The 22,015-nt window shown below is 43.3% G+C and overlaps 1 protein-coding gene across 4 annotated transcripts in view; it reads right to left on the bottom strand.

Moving 5' to 3' along the window:
* The window catches only part of CTNNA2 (catenin alpha 2), a 417,182-nt gene that overhangs the window by 11,424 nt on the left and 383,743 nt on the right, over positions 1-22,015 (bottom strand). For 2 of the 4 annotated variants that reach the window (XM_082236383.1, XM_082236386.1), the window contains one exon: positions 12,143-12,286. The exons of 1 other annotated variant lie outside the window; for it this stretch is intronic. In XM_082236383.1, coding sequence (XP_082092509.1) covers positions 12,143-12,286 — 144 coding nt within the window. Of the gene's footprint in view, positions 1-3,831; positions 4,054-12,142; positions 12,287-22,015 lie in introns of those variants that run through there. One more of the 4 variants, XM_082236384.1, reaches the window with a different exon arrangement.

Here is a 22,015-nt window from a genome sequence, read left to right as displayed (position 1 = left end):
TGGACTGCCCCTTTGTTTCCATGGCAACAGTCACAAACATCCTGTCTGGCTTTCCAGCCATAAGCAGCTGACTGAGCTGCTGGAGCCTTTGCTTGCTGCAGCATTGGTGCTTTATGGTAACATACTCCCCCTAAAGTATCAATGCGTGCTGCGAGCAAAGCGTCATCCAGAGAAGAAAACAAACAGTTGTTATACTTATAACATTCCCCTGTTGTTTCAGTTCCACCCTTGGAACTACCCGCCACTGGTTTTACCAATGTACCTCTCTGGTTGTGTGACTTCGCATTTCCTTGGTTAACAACTCTCTGTTGTGCCTTTGTCTCTGACTCAGACACAGCTTCAATCTGTCCTTGATCGTTTACAACAGCAACATATGCAAGGTTAGCAAACTCCTCTGAATACCTCTTGGGTGGTACACCCTTCGTTGCTCTCTCAGACCTACGTAAGAGCTGCTGCTCTTCTCTGCTTTCTGGTTCAGCCTCTGAACACTCTGGAGAACCAGTATTAAGCTTAATCAGTGGTTTATCTTCCTCTTCTGAGGGTCTAGTCATTATTTGAGATTTCCTCTCAATGACTGTGACAACTGAGCTGTCTGAGCTATCAGTGTCATCATCATCAGTACCACTGAACTCAATAAGGTCAAACTCATCATCATCATCATCAGAATCATCTGTGGAAAAAGTTTGAACAATCACTCTTTCCTGTTCGGGAGCACTCTCTAGAAATTTTGTGAGAATCACCTGACCAGATTCAGACAAAATTACTCTGTAGAGACCTTTTTCATAACCTACAAAGATGCCTCTGGCATTCTTTACCCCACTTGGAGCTTCTGTTCTCACATGAGACCCGAAAACTTTAAAATAGGCAACAGAAGGTTTTCTATTAAACAGCTTCTCAAAAGGAGAACATCCCAACTCTGTTGAGACTTTTCTCAACCACACATGAAGATAGGACGCTAGAGATTCGGCCCAATAATCATGTGGCAAATGTGAACTCAGCAATTGCGCATTCATCCCCTTTTGCAATTCTTTGTTCACCCTAACACAGACACATTTCTTCCATGCTTCTTCGGAAGTAGCAAGTTTGTGTCTTATCCCTTTCTCATCCAGGAACCTCTGGAAATCCTGTAAAAGAAAAACTGGCTTGTCATCTGTGAAAAGACAATCAATGTTAGCATCATGCATACTTTTAACCTTGTCACAAAACTCCTGAAACTTTTCTAAAGTTTCCTGCGGTTTCTTTATCATATAAACCCAAGAATAATTAGTGTAACAATCAACACACACAAGGTAATATTTTGCACCGCCTCTAGATGGTTCTAAAGGACCAATCACATCAGCATACACCCGCTGAAAAGCTCTGTGGACCTTCGTAGCCACCTTCTTGGTGTTCACACTGGTCACACCTGCAAGAGATATTTCGTTAGAATCAGAAGTATTACATTTCATGTAATCACTTTGATCAAAAGTCAACAAATACAGTCCATCTTTCTCTTTGGCAGTAAGAAACAGTTCTCCATCTTTGTAGATCTTGCATCTTTTAGCATCATAGGTCAGTTTCAGTCCCTTCTTTGCAATCTGCGACACACTCAGCAAATTAAATCTCAGTTCTGGAACCAGGTAAACATCGCTTATAGTCAAGTTCAGACTCTCAAGATACACAGTTCCAATTCCGGTCGCTTCCAGTTCTTGACCGTTGGCTTGTTTCACAGTGAAGCTTTGCTTCTTCAACGTCGAAAACAGTTCTCTGTGTGGGCAGAGATGCTTCGTGGTGCCGGTATCGATTATGAATGCGTTCCCAACATCTGGCGTGGTTCCTTTCGCCATCATAGCCTTTGCAGGTTTCACCTGGCAGTTGGTACGGCTTTTGCTTGATGCCTCAGGCTTCGTCGAGCTGTTCTTGGCTCCTTTTGACTGGCGCGGCTTCTTACAGTTTCGCTGTAGATGCCCAGTCTGTCCACAATTGTAGCATCGGACGGCACTCAATGCTACAGCATCACCAGCAGTGGGAAGATTTGAACTCTGTTCTTGCCTCCCTCTGTCTTTCACTTCCAGTGCAGCAAGTCTGTCGTGTTCGTTCAGGACGACGGCAGACACTCTTTCCGCGGTTAGCTGCGCGGCAGGTAGGGAACCAAGCTGACTGGCAACAACCTTGTAGGTGCGATTAAGGCTGTTTATCATCATGAAGCAAAACACTTCCTCCTGTAGACGGAAATTGCGTTCCACCATTTGTTGACGCAGATACTTCATCTCTGTCAGGTGCGCTTGAACATCTCCATCAGGCGCTAATCTCAGATTTGTCAACTTCTCAAAATACAGCAACGCTGAAGAACCAGCATCTCTCTGATGCGTTGTACGCAGCGCGTTCCAAACCTCTTGCGCAAATTCCAAATGCTGTATATGCACAAGCTGCTCATCTGAGACACAGAATTATAGCAGTCCTAGCCTTCACATTCTGTGACTCCCAAGCACGCGTTGGTGCTGCTGGGATGGGATTCTCAATCACCTCAAACAGTCTCTGATTCTGCAGCAGGGCCTTCATCTTTACAGACCAAGATGAATAATTGTCATTGGTCAGGAGGGGTGGAGAAGGCAAACCTCCCCCCTTCTTGGCATCCATTTTGAGTCCTTGCCTCGACTCTCAAAACACAAGCCTCTAAAATCCAATAGCTGGCTTGTTTACTCTCTTGACACCTGGCAACTCTGACACTGGCTGCGTTGGAAAGTCCCTTCCAGCAGTTCGTGAGGACCTAGTCATAACAAAACTTTGCTTTCGTTTCTCTGAAGCATAGTCTGACTTTCCAGCCCTCTCGAGTAACTTTCCATTTCTCCTCTCTGAGGCACAGCCTTCTGAAGGGCGTTGCCTAGCAACAGCGCATTCCTTTCCTCGGACAGGAAACCACAAGAATGCCTGGTATGCAGTCCTCTTCTAAGTTGGAGCTGCTTTCCCACACTTGCTTTCCGTGAAGCAGAGAATGAATCATTCTGCATTCACACTTTTAAGCCCTTAAAAGTCTCATACCTTGAGTATCGGCTTGGCTGTCAGCTTCTTCTGGTCAGCTTCTGGCTGCAGAGAATCAGCCTCTCAAATCAGGCTTCCATGGAGCAGAGGAGGACAATTCACCAACCTCTCATCCAGATGTCCGATGGACAGCAACCATCCGAAGGCTGCCACTGTTGGAATTCTGCCTGGGTCAGAGGAATGTGCCACAGCGTAGGCACCGGCAGATTATTCCTGTCGACCTCCCCGCGTCTCCACTCTGCTGATAAGCAGGCGAGGTCCCGGCGATTCATCTCAGATATGTGAGAGGAACACACCGTTCATCCTCTCTCCCCTTTGGTGTCCCCCAGGAGGGGAAAGAAGCAGACAGAAAACTATTTACATCTTTTATTTCTGTCTTTCATATCAGCACAGAGAAACATGTCTGCACTCGACAACAGCAAGAAGAAACTCCTCCCATGTACTTCCAGTACAGGTTATATGACACACACACTGAGCTAACATCCGGTGCTCAGTACAGAATGGACTGCCCCTTTGTTTCCATGGCAACAGTCACAAACATCCTGTCTGGCTTTCCAGCCATAAGCAGCTGACTGAGCTGCTGGAGCCTTTGCTTGCTGCAGCATTGGTGCTTTATGGTAACAATCTGCCCTGGCACACTCAGCTATCGCTCTGTCACGTCCTTCCCAGCGAGGGAGGGAGTGGGCAGGAGCAGCAATAGCCCCTTACACCAGTTCCCAGTGAACGCTCCGGCATGTCCTTTCCTGCAATTTCCCTTCCCAGTGGCTGGGCATGAATGCTCTGTTTTAAAGCTGCCTCTGGCGATATATTGCCATTCTGAAACTGCTATCGCAATCTGAACTTCACATCGCTTCTAGGCAATTTATTGATATACCACCCACCCCCATCAGTCACATGGATCTCCATGAAGCTCAACCAGTTTTCATCAGCTGTCTGTGACACAGGCTGATGAGTCTTCCTGTGTCCTTCCGGGGTGCTGCATTCTGCGGTTTTGTTGCGCCAAAGGGCATAGAGATGGAATGTGCCACCATTCTGGGTTAAAAATAAAAAATGGATACATGTGCATTAGAAGTCATCCATTTGTAGTAATCAGACTCCAGGTGTAACTGGCAAGCTTATAATGTCACTAATATGTAACTGGCCTATATCCCAGGTCAGCTTTTATTCCCTGAATATGCTGCAGTAAGAGCAAACACCCTTTGAGAGGAAATGTGCAATGTTAGCAAAGATGCAGCAATGCGGCCCAACTATTCCTATGGCAAGTATTCCTGCTATGACTGGCCGCCTTCCAGCCTGGTAGAAACACTTAAATCCTGCCTTTTCCTCCCTGCATCTGTCACAAACTCTGCAAGGGGAAAGGATCCTGACAATTGTTGGTCCCTTTGCTTTGTATTCAGCGGGAAGGATTCCAGAAGATGGCCAGTTGTCAAAAATAAAAGAGCTCCTGCTCTTGAAAGCCAGCAAGAAAGCTGCAAGTGTGAAAGAAGGAAAGCAATATTATTTTAGGGAGTGTTAACTACATGAGAAACATAACTTAAAAATTCCTTTCCCTAGCTTGTGACTCGTTTTCAGGGATCGAGGAAGTGAGTGACATTTTCTCTTTGTCAAAACAGCAAAAACTGCTCCCCTGTATTTCCATCTCATCTGATACAGAAATTCCACAAAAGGTAAAGGACCCCTGGACGGTTAAGTCCAATCAAAGGCGACTATGGGGTTGCGACGCTCATCTTGCCTTTCAGGCCAAGGAAGCCAGCATTTGTCCACAGACAGCTTTCTGGGTCATGTGGCCAGCATGACTAAACTGCTTCTAGCGCAATGCGACACCGTGACGAGTGCCAGAGCGCATGGAAGCACCTTTTACCTTCCCACCACAGTGATAGCTCTTTATCTGCTTACACTAGCATGCTTTCGAACTGCTAGGTTGGCAGGAGCTTGGACAGAACAACAGGAGTTCACTCCATTGCACAGATTCGAACCGCCGACCTTCCGATCAGCAAGCCAAGAGGCTCTGTGGTTTAGATCACAGTGCCACCCACTCCCCAAAATCTGCCACAAAAAATATTCCATAAAACCTGTGCCCAAAGCAAGGAGATACACATTTATCATAGTGTATGCTTTACCATGGGGGGGGGGAGCTGCAGAAGTTGCATTTTAGAAGAGATGAAGGAATATGAAGCCCAAGGCATTTACAATTCCTGCTCCTGATGACGTCTACAGACTAACAAAGGGAGAATGTAATGTGCACTTTTAAAATGTTGTTTTAAAGTGATTGATGACTGGCCAAAGCCTATGATGGAAATGTCAAGAGCGATGGGTTCAAGCCTCAGCAGAGGAAATTTGGAGCTGGTACAAGAAAATGCTTTTAAAAGGGGATGTTTACAAGATGAGTTCCCTGCAAGTTTCATTACTGCATCTTATCATCCTGACAAGAGAGCACACTGCACAATGGCCAGATCTTCCGAAGATCAAACATCTAGAGACTCCTTCATTCCAAGTAGAAGTAAGAGGAAAGGAAATTCTAAATCCATGTCTAATCATAGCCGTTGTGCATAATGCAATCTACTCAAACTGAAGCACTGAAATGAAGGATTCTGGAAAGGAGGAAGCATAAGGGATTCTGTGGTTACTCTCACTTTGTATGGAGATGTATGGATTTACTCACAGAATCATAGAATTGCAGAGTTGGGTGGGATCTCCAAACCCCTGCAATGCAGGAATCTCAGCTGAATCATACATGGCAGGTAGGCATCCAACCTTTGCTTAAAAACCTCCAAGGAAGGCGAGTCCACCATCTCCCAAGGGAGTCTGTTCCACTGTCACAAACAGTTCTTACCATCAGAAAGTTCTTTCTGATGTTTGGTCAGAATCTCCTTTCTTGTAACATGAAGTCGTTGGTTCAAGTCCTACCTTCCAGAGCAGGAGAAAACAAGCTTGCTCCATCTTCCATGTGATATCCATTGAGATATTTGAAGATGGTGCTCATATCTTCTCTCAATCTCTGCTATTCCAGGCTAAACATACCCAACTCCCTCAACTATTCCTCGTAGGGCTTGGCTTCCAGACCCTTGATTGTTTGGATTGCCCGCTTCAATGTCCTTCTTATATTGTGATGCTTAAAACTGGACACAACAATGGGCACAGGACAACACCAATGGTGTCCCACTTATCACTTTTTTTCCAGGATGAAGAACCATCCGTGAGCACTTTTTAAAGCCTCTCTTGCAAGTCTGGGCTCATTCTGAGCTTTAGCCTGCTCATATTCACCCCACAACTGTTGACTACTTGTATATACTCTTTTTATATTTCTCCTTTCTTTCATTTCTTATATTTCTTAAATCTCAAATCATCTGTAAGCTTCTTATGCAGCCACAGTGGTTTCCTTTGATGCCTCCCACTTTTCTTTCTCATTGGAATTGTCTGCATCTGTGCTTGCAATATTTCATCTTTAAGAAGCTCCCATCCATCTTAGACTCCTCTTTTAGTATTTTCGACCATGGGACCTCATCCAGTAGTTCCTTCAGCTTTTTGATACTAGCCTTCTTAAAGCCCAGAGGGCATGCTTGACTACACTCAGCCTTCCCTTGCCTTTGTATCATGAAACCCAAGATGACATGATCATTTCCTCCCAAGGTTCCCAGTATTTTCACTTTTTCCATTAGTTCCTCCAATCAACATTCTTTTGTTATGAAAAGTGGCAGAAACACACAACAATGTATTCTAATGTAAGGCAACAGCTGCACTTCCCACTTTGACATATCGAAATATGTTGCAATGTAACTTTTGCTTCTGGAAACCAAGATGCTTGGAGTAGGGATTAAGTAGTTCAAAGCACCTCTTTGGAACAAACTGTTCAGCTCAATGTATTTATGGTGCTTGTACTATACATTAAACGAGATCAACAAAATAAGTAGACTGGGGATGAGTTTCAACTACTGACTTGTTACCAGACATATTGAAGTCTAAGTGTACATCCCACCCACTCCCCCACAAAAAAACCAGTTTGTTATCATTTGATCCACTCAATGCCAGCTGGTTCTATCATTGGGTTCCATAAGCTGTGGTACCCAAAATCTTTGCTCAGAGTGGTCCCCAATGGTATAAATATAGTCCAACAGAGCAAACATTTGGTGGATTATTGTCAGGTCTATGTGCACTCAGCCCCTGCATTCCAAGGTCCTCCTGTTGGTGTTGAAAGCCCTATATGACTTAGGCAGCCTATATGAAAGACTGTCTCCATCCCCACTGACTTTGGGTGTCAGAATCTGCAGAAAGTACTCTCTTGGCAGTTCCACTAGCCTCAGACGTGTGAGGAATAGCAGCCCAGGAGAGGACTTTCCTTGTAGCAGCCCCTATGTTGTGGAATCCCCTACCCATAGAGTATCTGGCACCTTCATTGTATAGTCCCTACCATATGTTTTACCCTGGCCTTTGACCGTTAACATATTTTATGAGTCCACAGCTCTTTTGTTGATTTTCTGTTCTGTTCCATTCTGGATGGTTTTACTTGATTTGTATGTGTAAAGGTTTTATCTGCTTTTATAATTTTATACTGTACTGTTGTAAACCTCCCTGGGACTTTATGGTGAAGGGCAGACGAGAAACCTCATAAACAAACAAACAAACAAACAAACAAACAAACAAACAAACAGTACAATTGCTTAAACACATACCCCAGGCTAGCTCACCCTTCGAAAGCTTCAGGCTGCACTGGAATCCTAAATGTTTCTGAGAATACATCAGGTAGAAGCAAAACTGGAGAGAAGGGGCAACTACAGGCTATCTCCAGCTGGGTGGCTAAACAGTGGCCAGTTCCTGTCATCGTTGACTAATGACCATACAGGCTGGGACTAATGGGAGCTGCCATGCAGCAGCAACTGGAGAGTTAAGGTTAGCCACACCTGGTCTAATCCATCTTAAATAGGAGAAAGTGTAAGTAGCCCTACTTTGTAGGTTATTATGAACCCCTGAGAACCCAGAGGTTCTTCCTTTTTGCTAACCAAACACTTGTGAATCTGCCACTTCTATAATCTATAATAATAATAATTTTATTATTTATACCCTGCCCATCTGGCTGGGTTTTAAAATTTGCCTTTCAGAAGGTCCCCCCCCCCGAAGGTCCCCCCCCGGAATACAATCCACTTTCTAGAAAAACTAATGATCAAATTAATGGCTATGGGTAATATCTGGTATCCATGGTCACTAATAGCCATCGGAAGCTCTCTGGAAGCAGTGCCGTCAATGACAGTTTTCTTGGCTTTTTGTACTGAGACAGCTCATTAGAGAAGTATAAGTGTCTGACCATTAGAGAGGGCAGAGAAGTTAGACTCAGTTCACATTTAAAGGCTGATCTATTTCACTTGCACTTTCAGAAACAACATGCAACAACATGCAAACTGAAACACACCCATCCTTTGAAATTTGAACATCTCTGAATTTTGCAATGCCATGCCGTGTGTACAAAAATGCACAAACATGGATAAAGTGTGAAAATAACATACATCACAGTGTGTATTATACTATGATTATACTATGATTACACTACATGATATTAATATATTATACTGGGGAAAATGGATTTGCAAAAATGTACCTGTTAGGGAAGACTATGCACCAAAGTATGTGTGTTAGGAGACATTTAGACTAAAATGCTGATTTTAGTGGAGAACTGAACTTGGAACTGAAAAAGGGGTACTAAGCGAAACCAGAATTAAAAGATTTGACCATTCCTGCTATAGGAATATAAAAGTAGAATAAAAGGGTGATAACCTAGTTAGGACTGGTGCCTGCAGGATGGTACTCAATGGATAGCAGTCTCATGTGACTCTTTTCATTGCTTCTTCTAATTTTCTTAATCTTTCATCAGTCATGACAGTAAAAAGCCCATGACGATGGACTGACCTCCTTCTGCTTCGATACAAAGAATAGGCACAGCTGCTGTTTAGCACCTCCCCAGATAACCTAAGACTGGACCCCAAGCAGAGCTGGCAACGAAGAATTAAATAACCGGGGGGGGGGGGACTTTACAGACCCTGCAGGCAGACATTCTCACATGACACATCTCCTGGCTTTTCCACACATGAGCTTTGACATCTTGACAGCTTTAATAGGTACCCAAGAGGCAGAACAAGAGTATAGAAGGGGGGGGGAGAGAAGGAGAGAGAGAAATCTCTTCTCCCTTCTCTTTATTCAAATGCTGAGGGTTAAAAAGAAGAGTCAAGTGGCAGCTGGAGGACCCGTAAAGAAGAAGAAAAACCACATGTTGTTCAAAAACAAGATTTTGAAATAAGATTTTTGCCTGCAGCAAAAAGCTGAAAAGGTTAGATAACCAGAACCACAATGGCAGCCTTAACAGAGTGCAGGATGGAGGCTTAGACTCACTGATCCAAACCAGTTATATATCAAAACCACAATTACCTTTATAATGTATTGATTCTGGATTTTTATTCTTTTCTTTTAAGGACATCCCATCCCTGATTTTCATTTTCAGCCCCATTGATCCCCCAAAGTGACCAAATATTGAGCTAACTTCTAGAGATGGAACAGCTGTTTTTTCTCAATATAGGAAGCTGGAAGGCTGATTTTGCAATGACCCACTGCTGTTCATATGCAAACCACATTTCATCCCTCTCACACACCAGGTCTTTCCAGTGGAATCATATATTTAGGAGTCGGTCATCAGAAGTACAGCGATCCTGTAAAGCGTAGCCAACACAGTGGCGCCCAGATGTTGGACTCCCAACTCTCATCAGCCCCAGCCAGTATGGCCAATCATCAGATATGATGGGGACTCTAGGAAGACGCCACATTGGCTACGCTGCTAGGAAGATGTGATGGTGTTTCAAGATTGGGCTTCAACGAGACCCATATCTATGTTCGAAATGTGGAGAACTGGGAGGAGGTTTGCAACCTCTTTGCTCCCCCAGCATCTCCTATGACTGTTACCAGGGCTGGGGCTGTGAGAGTCATCAGCAGGAGCCACTCACTCAGGAAGACTGGCCTGTCTGTGAATAACATCTAGCTGCTTCAGCAGTCAGCTCTAGACCAGGAGATTTGGCTACAGAATGGCGTTTGCTGGAACACTGGAGAACTCTATCCCTTTGCCCGCTGCAGGGTCTATTGTATCACTGTCTATGTTACTGTTTTCCACATATATTTTAAGCCACCTCCAGAATCCTGCCTAGTGTGTGGGGTGTAAATGCTTCTAAATAAATGAATATTTATGGAGATTTAGGGATGGGTGGGTGTCTTATCCAATCTTATCCAAGCTGAACCATATATTTAAAGCAGCATAGTGCCACTGTAAGCAGTTATGGTTCCCCCAAAGAATTTTGGGAACTGCAGTCTTTTAAGGGTGCTGAGAGTTGCCAGGAGACCCATGGTCCCCTCACAGAGACTCCTGTCTGATATCTGGAGAGTTGCTGCCTGTAGACAATACAGAGCCAGATGGGTCAACAGCTTGACTCAGTATGGGAGCATCTTACCCCTCAGTTGCCTGACATAGCTGCCTTCTGTGAAATGGTATGGGAGGGACATTTCAGCACATGCAAGAATTGTGTGAGGTCGGCACCCCTGTGAAGGGGTCACACAATGTCCTTACATGTCCAGTCTAAATGCAACAGAAATACATTATTTCCTGGAAAGGTAAATACATCTTTGGTTATCTTCATCATAATTGTGGTAATTAATCATACCTATTAATAAAAACACATTTGAACATTGTGATTAACTATAAATTTCAACAGGAGCGTGCCACTACAAATCGAACAAGGTGCTTCAGGATATGTTGGGTTTCAAATGTCATGTCAAAGGTTCTCAATCAGTGCACAGCACACCGACCAAATGCCAGCTTTACGCATCTTGCTGCCAACCCAAATGAGCTGGCAGAGGTGGCGCAGTCCAATTCATTGACTGCGGTGTTGTCTCACCCCCTTGCCCACCCCAGTCCACTGTCATCACCATGGATACTAGGAATCTGCAGATGCACACACACACACAAATAGGGAAAGTTTGCAGCTCTTATTGAAATGTTTTGCTTCCGTCAAAATTCTTCCAATGTTTTGGCTGAGCAAGAATCTTTAGCTGAAACTTGCCTGTGGCCTAAGGATGACAGACCCAATCAGACCCATGACACATTTCAGGCCTTAGCAAAACATCTGTTAAAAACTGCTAAAGCAGCACCCTCCACACCTGTGCCAAATTTTTGCTTTAGTAAAATTTGCTGGCAACTATATGTCTAGAAGTGGTTTGCAATCAGGTACAGTCAGCTGGTCAGCTGTGGCAGCAAAGGTATGCTCAATGTATCTGTTCCTGTCCCTCACAATTTCTCATCTCTTCATATAGTTTCTGGGGCAAGCTGCTTTCTGGATCTAGCCATAGAGCAACCAAACAGATATAAGCAGTACATCAGCCACTGGCTGTGAATAATAGCAAAAATGAGTGCACAGAATTCTGGTGCTCTCCCACAGAAAGGCAAAGAATTAAACTTGCAAAGAATCTTTGCTTTTCCATAGCCAAGATGAGAGATGGGAGAAGAATTCAATTCAGTTCCGGAATTTATGAAATTCACACGTCATACAAACCGAAATGCAACTGTTCTTCAAAATCTGCACTTACACAGTTCTATAACCAAACAATGTGTATATTAAGGGAAAGTGTGCATAAGAATGACAGTATTAGTGAACATAACATGGAAAAGTGCATTCAATTAAGGGAAATTGCTAGCAGAAATGTGTACTGCAGTCAAAACTGCATACAAATATGCATTTTTTCAGGAGAAATTTGCACTGAAATGCTGAAGAATTCTCATGAGCATTTTTTAAAAAATAACTCAAATTGCTGCAGAAATATGGAGAACTCAATTTAAGATGGGGAAAATGAGAAACAGAGAAAACCAAAATTGACAGATCCTGCCACCCTTAGCTAAGTTTTGCATTATTTCCTCTTGCAGTTTTTAGGTTGGGAACACTGGGAAATGAGCAGGCTAAAGCTTCCTTCCTGTTCCTGTTGAGCACAGAAAGTGACGTGACTGTACCAATCCCGCTTAAAGGGGCAGAGTCTCCCACAATCAAAACCACTTAAGCTCACATGGAAAAGAATAGAGATTAGAAACGAGGTTACTCACCATGGAAGAGTCACCGCCTCCGTTTGCAAGCGTAGCTCCCTCAGCACAGGTGGGTAGGTGGGTAGAAAGTTGACTAGCCCTGCCCCCATCTATGACATCACACTCTACCTCATAAAAGGTAGTGAAAGTGCTTTGAACTCCAGTCTGATTTCCAAGAGATACAGAAAAGAGAGAGTGAGAGAGAGAGCAAGAGAAATATTGTGCCCTATTGCAGAGTAGGGGGTGAGGGGGAGAAGTGGGGCTGGGGCTGGGGATGTGAGAGGGAGAGGGGGATGTATGCTGAAAGAGCTAGGCTCGACAAAGTAGCCATGTACTCTTCGGCGACGAGGAACCCTGATTTGTTATCCCTCTCGCTTGCTCCCTCAGCACAGGTAAAGCCAAACAACAGTACAGGTTGCAGACTGGGTGAGATCTTGGGCCTTGCCTAAAACTGTTTGGGGATGAACCAGCTGCTGAATTAAAGGCTGGTTCTGTGTGGCTGGCCAAGAAAACATCCCAGAACAGCAGCTGTCAACTGTTCAGGCCACAGGAGATGGTGTCACTCTGGCGAATACTGTAGCAGGATTCCCCAGCATCCTGGGTCCCTAAATGTTGTTGGACTACAAATCCCATTGATCCCAACCACCTGTGAATGATGGCAGTTGTAGTCCAACAGCATCAGGGGGTGCAAGGTTGAAGAATGCTGCACTTTATGCAATCCCTTCATGCCTTGGGTTTGGTCTGTTTAACAAAGTTAAACCAGCATAACATTGAAGAGGCAGGCAGGAGCCAGGCTTTCCTACTATTTAGGAATGCCATATGTGAACGGTTTCTAGACCACTTGTGGCATAATGATCTCAAGGTTGCTAACCTTGTACTAAAAAGGTGGTGGTGTTGTTTTTAAAAAAGTATTTTATTGACATGGTTTCTATCCTGAACTTAAATAAGGAGTGGACTGGTTTTCCTGAGCCTTATATGTCTGTGTATCGGAGCAGAATACGTTCTGTAGGTGAGGGATAAGGGGCATGAAGTGGCCTTCTCTAATACCTGGGAAGGTAAGAAGAGACCGGCAGGATCAGGCGAAAGGAGCCATATCTTCCACTGCAGAACTTTAACTGCAAGTGATTTTTATTCTCTGTGCTATTTACAACCTCCCCTAACACGGTTGCCAGGCGTTTTTCTAAAGCTGAGGTGTGAATGCTGATAGTCCGTGCTGAGGGAGTAAGTGAATGGTAGACACTGAATTTACAAAGCACACTTGAAATGTCCAGGAGGTGTCAGCAAAATGATACAAAGGTGATCACTCTTTTCAGTCTAGCAGTTAGGCCCAGTGACACCTTACTAAAAGGAAAACGCATCTCCCCCAAGAAATATGCAGTTCCTGACAGGCAGAAGGGAGATTTGAAAACATTTTGTTTTTGACGACCTTCAAGAGAAACTAGAACACATGCGTGAAGCGAGTTTCTCCATCTATGCTATGAGTAGCATCCAAGCGCAGTGTCTAAATAACTGTGACATTACCAGGGTAGGGAGGGGGTTGGGCCGACAGTCGCAAGACTGTTTCGCAACTAACGTGGATGAAACAGGAAGCTGTGGTTGGTTAAAATAAATAAATAACAGCTTCCAAAGTCGTCCTCCTGACTGCACAGAAGGAGGCGATGGGGGTGCATGCAGGCTTAAGGTTTGCTTCAGCAAGTACATGTCACAATAAAACACTGTTTATCGTGACAGCAGAACATAGCCAGCACCGAGTTTCATTTCAAAAAATAAAAATAGCCAATTCTGCTAAATTCCTGGAGCCCTGCAGCCTCCTATTATGTCAGCTTTTTTCCTCTCTTTCATTTATGCTATCCATGGTATTTAATTTGGCACTATCACTTGAATCCTGGTCCCTACCACATTTTTATGCTTTCTTTGACTTGCCCAGCACAGCACCAATCATCAAATCTCCACTAAGGCAGGGGCAGCCAACATGGTGCCTTTCAGATATTGCTGGACTGCAGGTCCCAGCATCCCTGAGCACTGGCCATGCTTGACTGGGACAGATGGGAGCTAAGCAGAACGCAGAGGGCACCACACTCGCTGTCCCTGCACATAAGAGATCAGGCACTGGGTTAGGAATGAATGGTGTTTAAAACTATAATGGTACCACTGATTTGCCTGCTGCACTGGTGAGTGCTTTGTTTCAGTTGCAATGCCATGCATTTCATTATGTTTAATTTGTATCATGGGTAGGACCATCCCATTGTAGAGGGGGAAGGACTTCCGTGGCAGCTACTGCCACTTCCAAAGCCCTGCCAGCTCACTGCCCCAGGGTGGGATGTGGGAGTGGCTTTTCCTGGTCTTTTCCTTCACCATTCTTTCTCCCCTTGCAGTCAATGGGAGGGGATTGACGATGCCAGTTGAATGGCAGTTGATGACTCCTTAGGGAACTCGTTGGGGAAATGAGGGGCTTAGGGTTTTCTGGTTCCATGGTTATCACCACAATGCCTTGCTTCCCCCTACAATGCTGGTTGGACACCTGTGACATGAGAGAAGCTATGGTGGATCTGGCCAAGGGCCCATCTATTCCACTGCCATGTTCTCGCAGTGGCCAACCAGATGACCCTGCAAACAGGCTCTGAGTGCAATAATGTTCTTTTTACTTGTGGTTCCCAGCAACTGGTATTATTCAAAGGCATAACGCCTCCGACAGTGGAGAAGGAACATAACCATTGTGGGAAGCAGGCATTCATAGCCTTTACCTCCAAGAAATGTACTAGGGGGCTTCTGGCAATGTAAATGCATTTCTGCTGGCAATTCTCCCTCTTCTCCAACGGTGCAGCATTTCTGCTGCATCCAACAGCCCCTTAGCTTGACCTTGGCTGGCTTTAGGACTGCATGCTTACATTGTGAACTGGTCTGGGATGTAGTTCATGAAGAGCAGTATTATTATTATTATTATTATTATTATTATTATTATTATTATTATTCTAACTAAATAAACGAGCATTCAATCTTGGGGCTTACAACCTGTACCTATCCAGGGAAGGTCAATAAATGAATGTAGAATTTTCAGAAAATTAGCCAACCTCCGAGAGTGACTGTTGGATTGATTTTTCTTTTTAATGCATCCTGTTAATACTGTTTATATTTTCCCAGTAGTTTAATTATTTTGTTATCTTCATCCAAACTAAATTTAGTATTCTTATTGCCTAGGGCCGTGTTGTTGTTTTTTTAAAAAACCCTATTTGACTTAGCTTGCATAGTAATAGATCTTCAAATACCAAAACACAGAAATATAATGGGCTGCATAGATCATATATGCATTGCAAAAGTACCTGGACTGGAGCCTTGACCAGGCATTAATCCCCGAAGATTCTGCAGGATTACTGAAACAGTCATATTGAGTCTTGGAAAGGAACTGAGGCTGCAAGGACTCAGTGCCAAATGAAGGATAGGCCATATATTCAGATTTGTGCATTTGATTATTAATCAGTAAAATGTGTTTACAAACTGTATCTAATATTAAGGGGAGAATGGAGGCACAGGGAGGGCAGAGGTTCAACTTTGGCATTTGCATAATTAATCTAAATTGCCTAGTCCTAAAAGGTAGGGAGGGGGAGGGGGAAAGTCACTGTATACTATGGGGTATAGTGATGCCATCTTAAATTAAAAGGGGTCAAATGCTAGTTTTGCTCTTACTGAAACAATTTGGTCTTCCTCCCCCTTCAGTGGTGTGATTTCCATTCTTGGAACATTCATGTTCAGCATTGTACTTTGCATTGAACATCAAGGCACCTGAGAACCAAGACCTTTGTAGTCTAGTGTCTTAATGCTACGTACTGAAGAGGCCATTAAAACATAGGCCACCGCAGGAACAGACAATGTGGGAACTTCCAGATATTGTTGGTCTGCAGTTCACATCATCTCAAACTACCGGAAAGCCTGGTTCTGGCGATGGGAGCTGGACTCCCACCACCCCTGAAGGGCACCAGATTGGCTAGAACAGGCATAGGCAAACTCTGGCCCTCCAGAAGTTTGGGATTACAATTCCCATCATTCCTAGCTAACAGGACAAGTCATCAGGGATGATGGGAATTGTATCTCAAACATCTCAAACATCTGAAGGGCCGGAGTTTGCCTATGCCTGGGCTAGAGAGATATCTAGTAGAAACTAGACTAAAAGCCTTGACTTAGTCTTTACTTAGGAAGTTTCCTAGAATTTGGTCAGACAAATTCTGCAGCTGCACACTAGTTTTTAAAATTCCCTCTTAGGAGCATCTCCTTAGCTCTAAGTTAGCACTAACTAGTGTCCCAAACTTAGGCTAAAATTAGATGCGGGACACGTTGGGCATGCACAAAACATTTATACTAGAGTTGTACTAATTTAATGCTCACCTTTCATTATGAGTTGGTGAGATTCATATTTCTGAGCTGGGAAATAGCAATTTTGGTGGCACCACTAATTTGGCCCACCCCTCCCCTCACCAAAAATAGATTTTTTATCAAGCCCTTGTCTCTGCTTCTACCTCTGCTTTGCTCACTTCTTTATTTTGATGGCTGGCATTCTATTGATGTTAAAGACAATTTGACTAACTGGCAACAGGATCCTTCTTAGATTATAATGAATAAGAGTTTGATACAGTACTGTAAACTGATTGGAGACGATCTGAAGATGCTTCAGTACTGGTTAGTACTGATAAGGCTAGAGTTGACAATCTGCCTTGGGTTCCTCAATACTGGAAACATGATTTGTTGAGACACAAGATAGATTTTAAACATCGTAGGAAGGCTAGAGGGTAGGATTTAATGAAGAGAGAGAAAGAGAAAGGGAATGTTTGGCTGCCTGACAAGTCAAATGTGAAACAAAATAACTAGAATATTTGGAAGACATCATAAATTTCAAAAGATAGGGAACAGCGCACTGGGTTATATCAATGAGTAATCAAATTTACAAGCGACAGGAAAGTTTTACCAGATAGTAAGTAGACATAGGATGGAAATAGATACATCTCTCTGTGTGCACGCAATTTTAAATGGAAAACTATTAAGGGAAACGGATGAAGAGATGCACTTCATAGGAAGGCTGTAGTAATCTTAGATCCATGTGTATTTTGGTGCATTGAATCTAAATGAGTAACAGGTAATCAATTTGTTCTGTGCTGATTGCACACGAAATAATGTTTTAGCTAAAGCTGTATAAGAATGGGCAGGTTTTGGAGGGATGGAAGTAGACAGGCCAGTGAATAAGGACTCACAGCATGTAAGGCATATAGAATTTATGACAATTCTTCGAAGAACGTAAGAAATAGGCGAAAACCGTTGACTTGAAAAGAGTAACTATTGTACAGTTGCGTTTAAGCAAAGGAAAAAGAAGGTGTGTCCCACTTAAGGAAAATGAATAAGCATCATAACCTATGGAAGACAAGTGACAAAATTGAGGACACAGATGGTTTCCTTTCCACTGAAAAGGGTTTCTTTTCCCCTTTCTCTTTCCAGAAGATTAGGCTTTGTTGTTCCTCTTTTTCATAATGCAAAGATCTGGGCTGGGAATTCGCACCATACCTCTGGATTTTGGTGTGCTCTGAGCAGGTAGCTTAAATACACCACTGTCTCCCATCACTTCCAATGACAGATCAGCATATTTGCATAGCATACAGGGTGGTAATAATTAGTTCCTCTTTTAACAACATTCAACACCATCTCATGTGCAGCAGTAGTATCCCCCAGGTCCTTCTGTGCTCATTTCAGCAAGATTACTTTCACATCTGCCATAAACTGATAACACAAGACACCACCTAAACTGCAGAGGCCTTTTTATCCAAGGGCTTAAGCGACCAGCGTGGATAGTTAGTGCTCATTTCCCATATGTCGTTTGTTCCATGGCAATTTCTGCAAAACGCAACAATGCTTTGGGGATGTTTCCAATCACAGGAATTGCTACAGAATGGATCATTCTGCCAGTTTGCTCAGTATGTTTCTCCTCATTAGGGATGGGGAGATTTTGGATTCAGTTTGCATTTAAGGGGGAGTCCATCAAATCCACACTTTCTGAAACAACATGGGAACAGAAACACAGCCATCCTTTGAAATCTGAACTTCTCTGAATTTTGCAGTGCAGTTCTCCAACCAATGTTTATAAAAATGCATTACATAATGGGAAAGTTGCATAAAAAGAAATGCACTGGTAAAAATAACAACAAAATATATGAATTATGCTAGGATAAACTGCTTCCAAATTGTGTACATCAGTTAAACCTGCATACATAAATTGGCTTACTGGGAGAAATTCACATGAAAATGCTGATGAATATTCAGGATGATTTGAGGGAAAAATGCTGCAGAAATGTGGAGAACTGAATCTAAGATTGGAAAAATGAGAAAGTGAGCAACTGAAATTGACAGGTCCTTCCATCCGTACCTACTCCTCATGATCCTGAACACGGAGATGGAACTGCGTAAAGAAACGATCCCCCGTCTGACTGATGAAATGTGCCTGAACTGACTTGAAAAGTGCATGTTGGTGTGATATGCATCCCCTTCTCTACCCTCTTTATTGCCTTTTCTCTTCACCTTTGTGGATTGCCTAATATTAAAAAGTCAGTGCAATGTAGCTCTCACTCGGTAGACCACAGGCCCAATGAACTAAGGACCCTGTAGTTCAACTTGAAAAAGGATCAAGTCTGCAACACTTGCAAAAGGCTCAAAAGATGCTCATACTGAGCATCTGGTCCAACCACTTTTGTCCTTCTCCAACCTTGAAGATAAGCAAAGTGGAAGCCCACTTTCAAGGAGCCATGTTGACATGTGCTAGAGAGGGTTTGCCAGTGGAAGATGGTCCACTAAGACCCAACTAACCTCTGCCTTGATTCTCAGCTGCTTGCCTTCTTACCTACAACCCATCTACAAGGGAGTCTTGGCTGCCAGCTTCCTCCTCCTTAGTCTCAGTGTTGCTTCTGTCAAACATAGCAGGGAGGAGGATAAATACTGATATATTGTTTTTAAAAGAGAAACCATAATGTTCTCCAAGGCAGATTTTCTTTAATAACTTATATGCAATACTCTTGCTGATCCAGTTCAGCCCCTAAAAGGTCAATAAAACCAAATTCTTTTCATCCACACCTATATTTTGTATCTTATTCCCCCAATTCAGCAATTTTTGTAGGTCCTTAATTATTGCAGGTATTCATTTGTTTAATATTGTTTAATGATCTGTATTATGTTTATATTCCAGTTTGTACAGCACTCAGATAGTCTCTGAGCGTACAAACAATTTATAAATCCTGAAATAAATATATAAACAAACAAACAATAAAAGAAGGCTGAGCTTGTTGACAATCTGATTTATAATGCTGTGATACTCTTGTCAGTTCATCATTTTTAGCTCAATCTTGACTGTAGGTGAGTACAACTGGGTCAACCCCCATTTATTTACATTTTAATAAATCACACTATATACACTATGATCACATCTTACACAGAGGTCGGTTCCAAGGGTTCCGCATATACTCAAAAGCATGTGTACTCAAACCCCTGGAACCATCCTCCCACAAGTATCCCAGGGTTTCTGCAGCTGGCGCAGGGAGGGCGCCTTGTTCCCCAGCAGAGCAGAGCTTAAAAGCTCTTCTGTGCTGGGAGAAATAGTTTTTAAGCTCTCTTCCTTACTTGAAGTTAACACGCAGGATTTCAACCAGGAGCCTTCAATTGTGGGTGGTAGAAATCATGCAACTTAAATGCGTGCAAGATATTATCATGCTCTGTATACAATCTATAGCAGTTCCTAATGCAATTGCACAAAGGTCTAAAGGGGCTTTCAAAGGATGTGTGATTCAATGTGTTTAGAAACCGGCACCATAACCAGAAACCCTGTTTAGTCAGAGTTCTTATTTGCTATATAACATGCATTCAGTAGAACATTTTTTATTTTGAGAGTGGTGCACAAATTTCACAAAAAACCTGAATTTCTGGAATGTCATGGACAGAGGTTGGCAAAAGCAGCCCATGGGGGTCATTGAACCGGCCCACGAGCCACCCCCAAATGAAGCCACTTGTTTGCCGAGTCTCCACACGCTGTGCTAAATCGGCACAGCGCGGTGTGGGGACTTGCTTCCGTGGCACCGGAAATTGCATCTGCACAGACGCAGGTGCTGGAAATTGGCGCAATCCAGCCCACGCAGGGATGTCCACTAGAGTGAACCGGCCCAGGCAAGGGAAACCTTGCCGACCCCTGGTCATGGATGTTGAGGTTGGGGTTTGCATGTGCACATCTGCCAGCATCCTTGTTTTAACCCTTCATGAGTTCAGATAGCAGAACACAGTTTTGCCTAAAAGCAAAATACCGTATTTTTCGCTCTATAAGACGCACCAGACCATAAGACTCACATAGTTTTTGGAGGAGGAAAACAAGAAAAAAAATATTCTGAATCTCAGAAGCCAGAACAGCAAGAGGGATCGCTGCGCAGCGAAAGCAGCGATCCCTCTTCCTGTTCTGGCTTCTGGGATAGCTGCGCAGCCTGCATTCGCCCCATAAGACGCACACACATTTCCCCTTACTTTTTAGGAGGGAAAAAGTGAGTCTTATAGAGCAAAAAATATGGTAATTGTCTTGCTGGAACAAAGTTCATCCAGTCCAGTATCCCATGTCTCAAAGTGTCTGGCCAAATGCCTCTGGAAGCTCACAATCCAGGTATCAATGTGACCTGGCCCTTTCCTTTGTCCCCAGCATTTTCTAATCAGGCTTCCACTCCTCCTCCTCCTCCTACTCACTGGAGCAAGGTCAACTTTTAGAGACCCAAACTGTTTCCCACAAGTATTTCATTAACAGCTTGTCATCGCAAACCACCCAAAAAGTTGATTTCCCCTCCCATCGCAAATAAGGTTGCAAGTTTGCTCAATTAGAACTTACAAAACAATGGTGGTTGACAGGCACTCTCTTAGAACAAGCAGAGGAGAAAATCTCTTTTAAAGTTGATGTCTGCTGCTGTGTATGTGTGCATCATTGAAAAACAACAAAAGTTTACTCCCCCCACCCCTCCAGAACTATTGCATTATTGCTATGAAAACAGACACAAATTTAGCTCCAATCAATTAGGAAAAACTCACAAAATTAATATAATGAGATTTCCTACATTGAGTGACATCATTAGCAATGCTAGACCCAAGTACGTCTGCTCATCTGCAGCTCTTTCTCAAATGTTCATTTTGTTATAAAAATGAAAGCACCAAGGGGATGTTCGAGTGAACCATTTACATGAAGTCTGGGTGCATATGCCTGAATGTCTTTGTAATATTGAAGAGGCTTACATTCCAGGATATGGGTACATATAGTCTAATGTGCAGTTTCTACCTTTGAATATGGGGAGCTTGGAGGCAAGGCATGATTCCAATAGCGCCTTTCCATGCATTTGTTTGTACCCAACCAAATGTATGAAAAGGGCTCAAATTGCGGGGGACGACTCCATTTAAGCTCTCATTTATTACTATAACGATTTCCCAATAACAATATTAAGCCACGTTTCATTTCTATTATTTGTTGCTTAATGAAAATTCCTGGAGAGGTCATATTCCCATCTCACTCGTACTGGATCCTTAACGAAGATCCTAAAGGATAAAGAAAACGCTAGGGGGGGAAACTGACTTTGCACAAACCATGTTAAGTATTTCTACAGTTCTCTGGCCTCAAGGGCACAGCAAACACCAAGCAACCCATATCTCAGCATGAACACCATCTGACAACAATACATGCATATTAGTCTTCTTCTGGGTAACTGTTTTTCCAACTCAAGGCCATAAGGGACTGGGTCACACATGTCAAAACATAAAATGGGTTTTTTCAACCATCATTCGGGAGGTGTCATGAGCACTGTACTGTATGCAGATTCCAGAGCAATTTTTTGTTTCCATGTTATGCAA

This window comes from Podarcis vaucheri, assembly GCF_965113315.1.
Source record: "Podarcis vaucheri genome assembly, chromosome: 9".
NCBI lineage: Eukaryota > Metazoa > Chordata > Lepidosauria > Squamata > Lacertidae > Podarcis > Podarcis vaucheri.
This window is presented reverse-complemented; position numbering and strand designations above follow the sequence as displayed.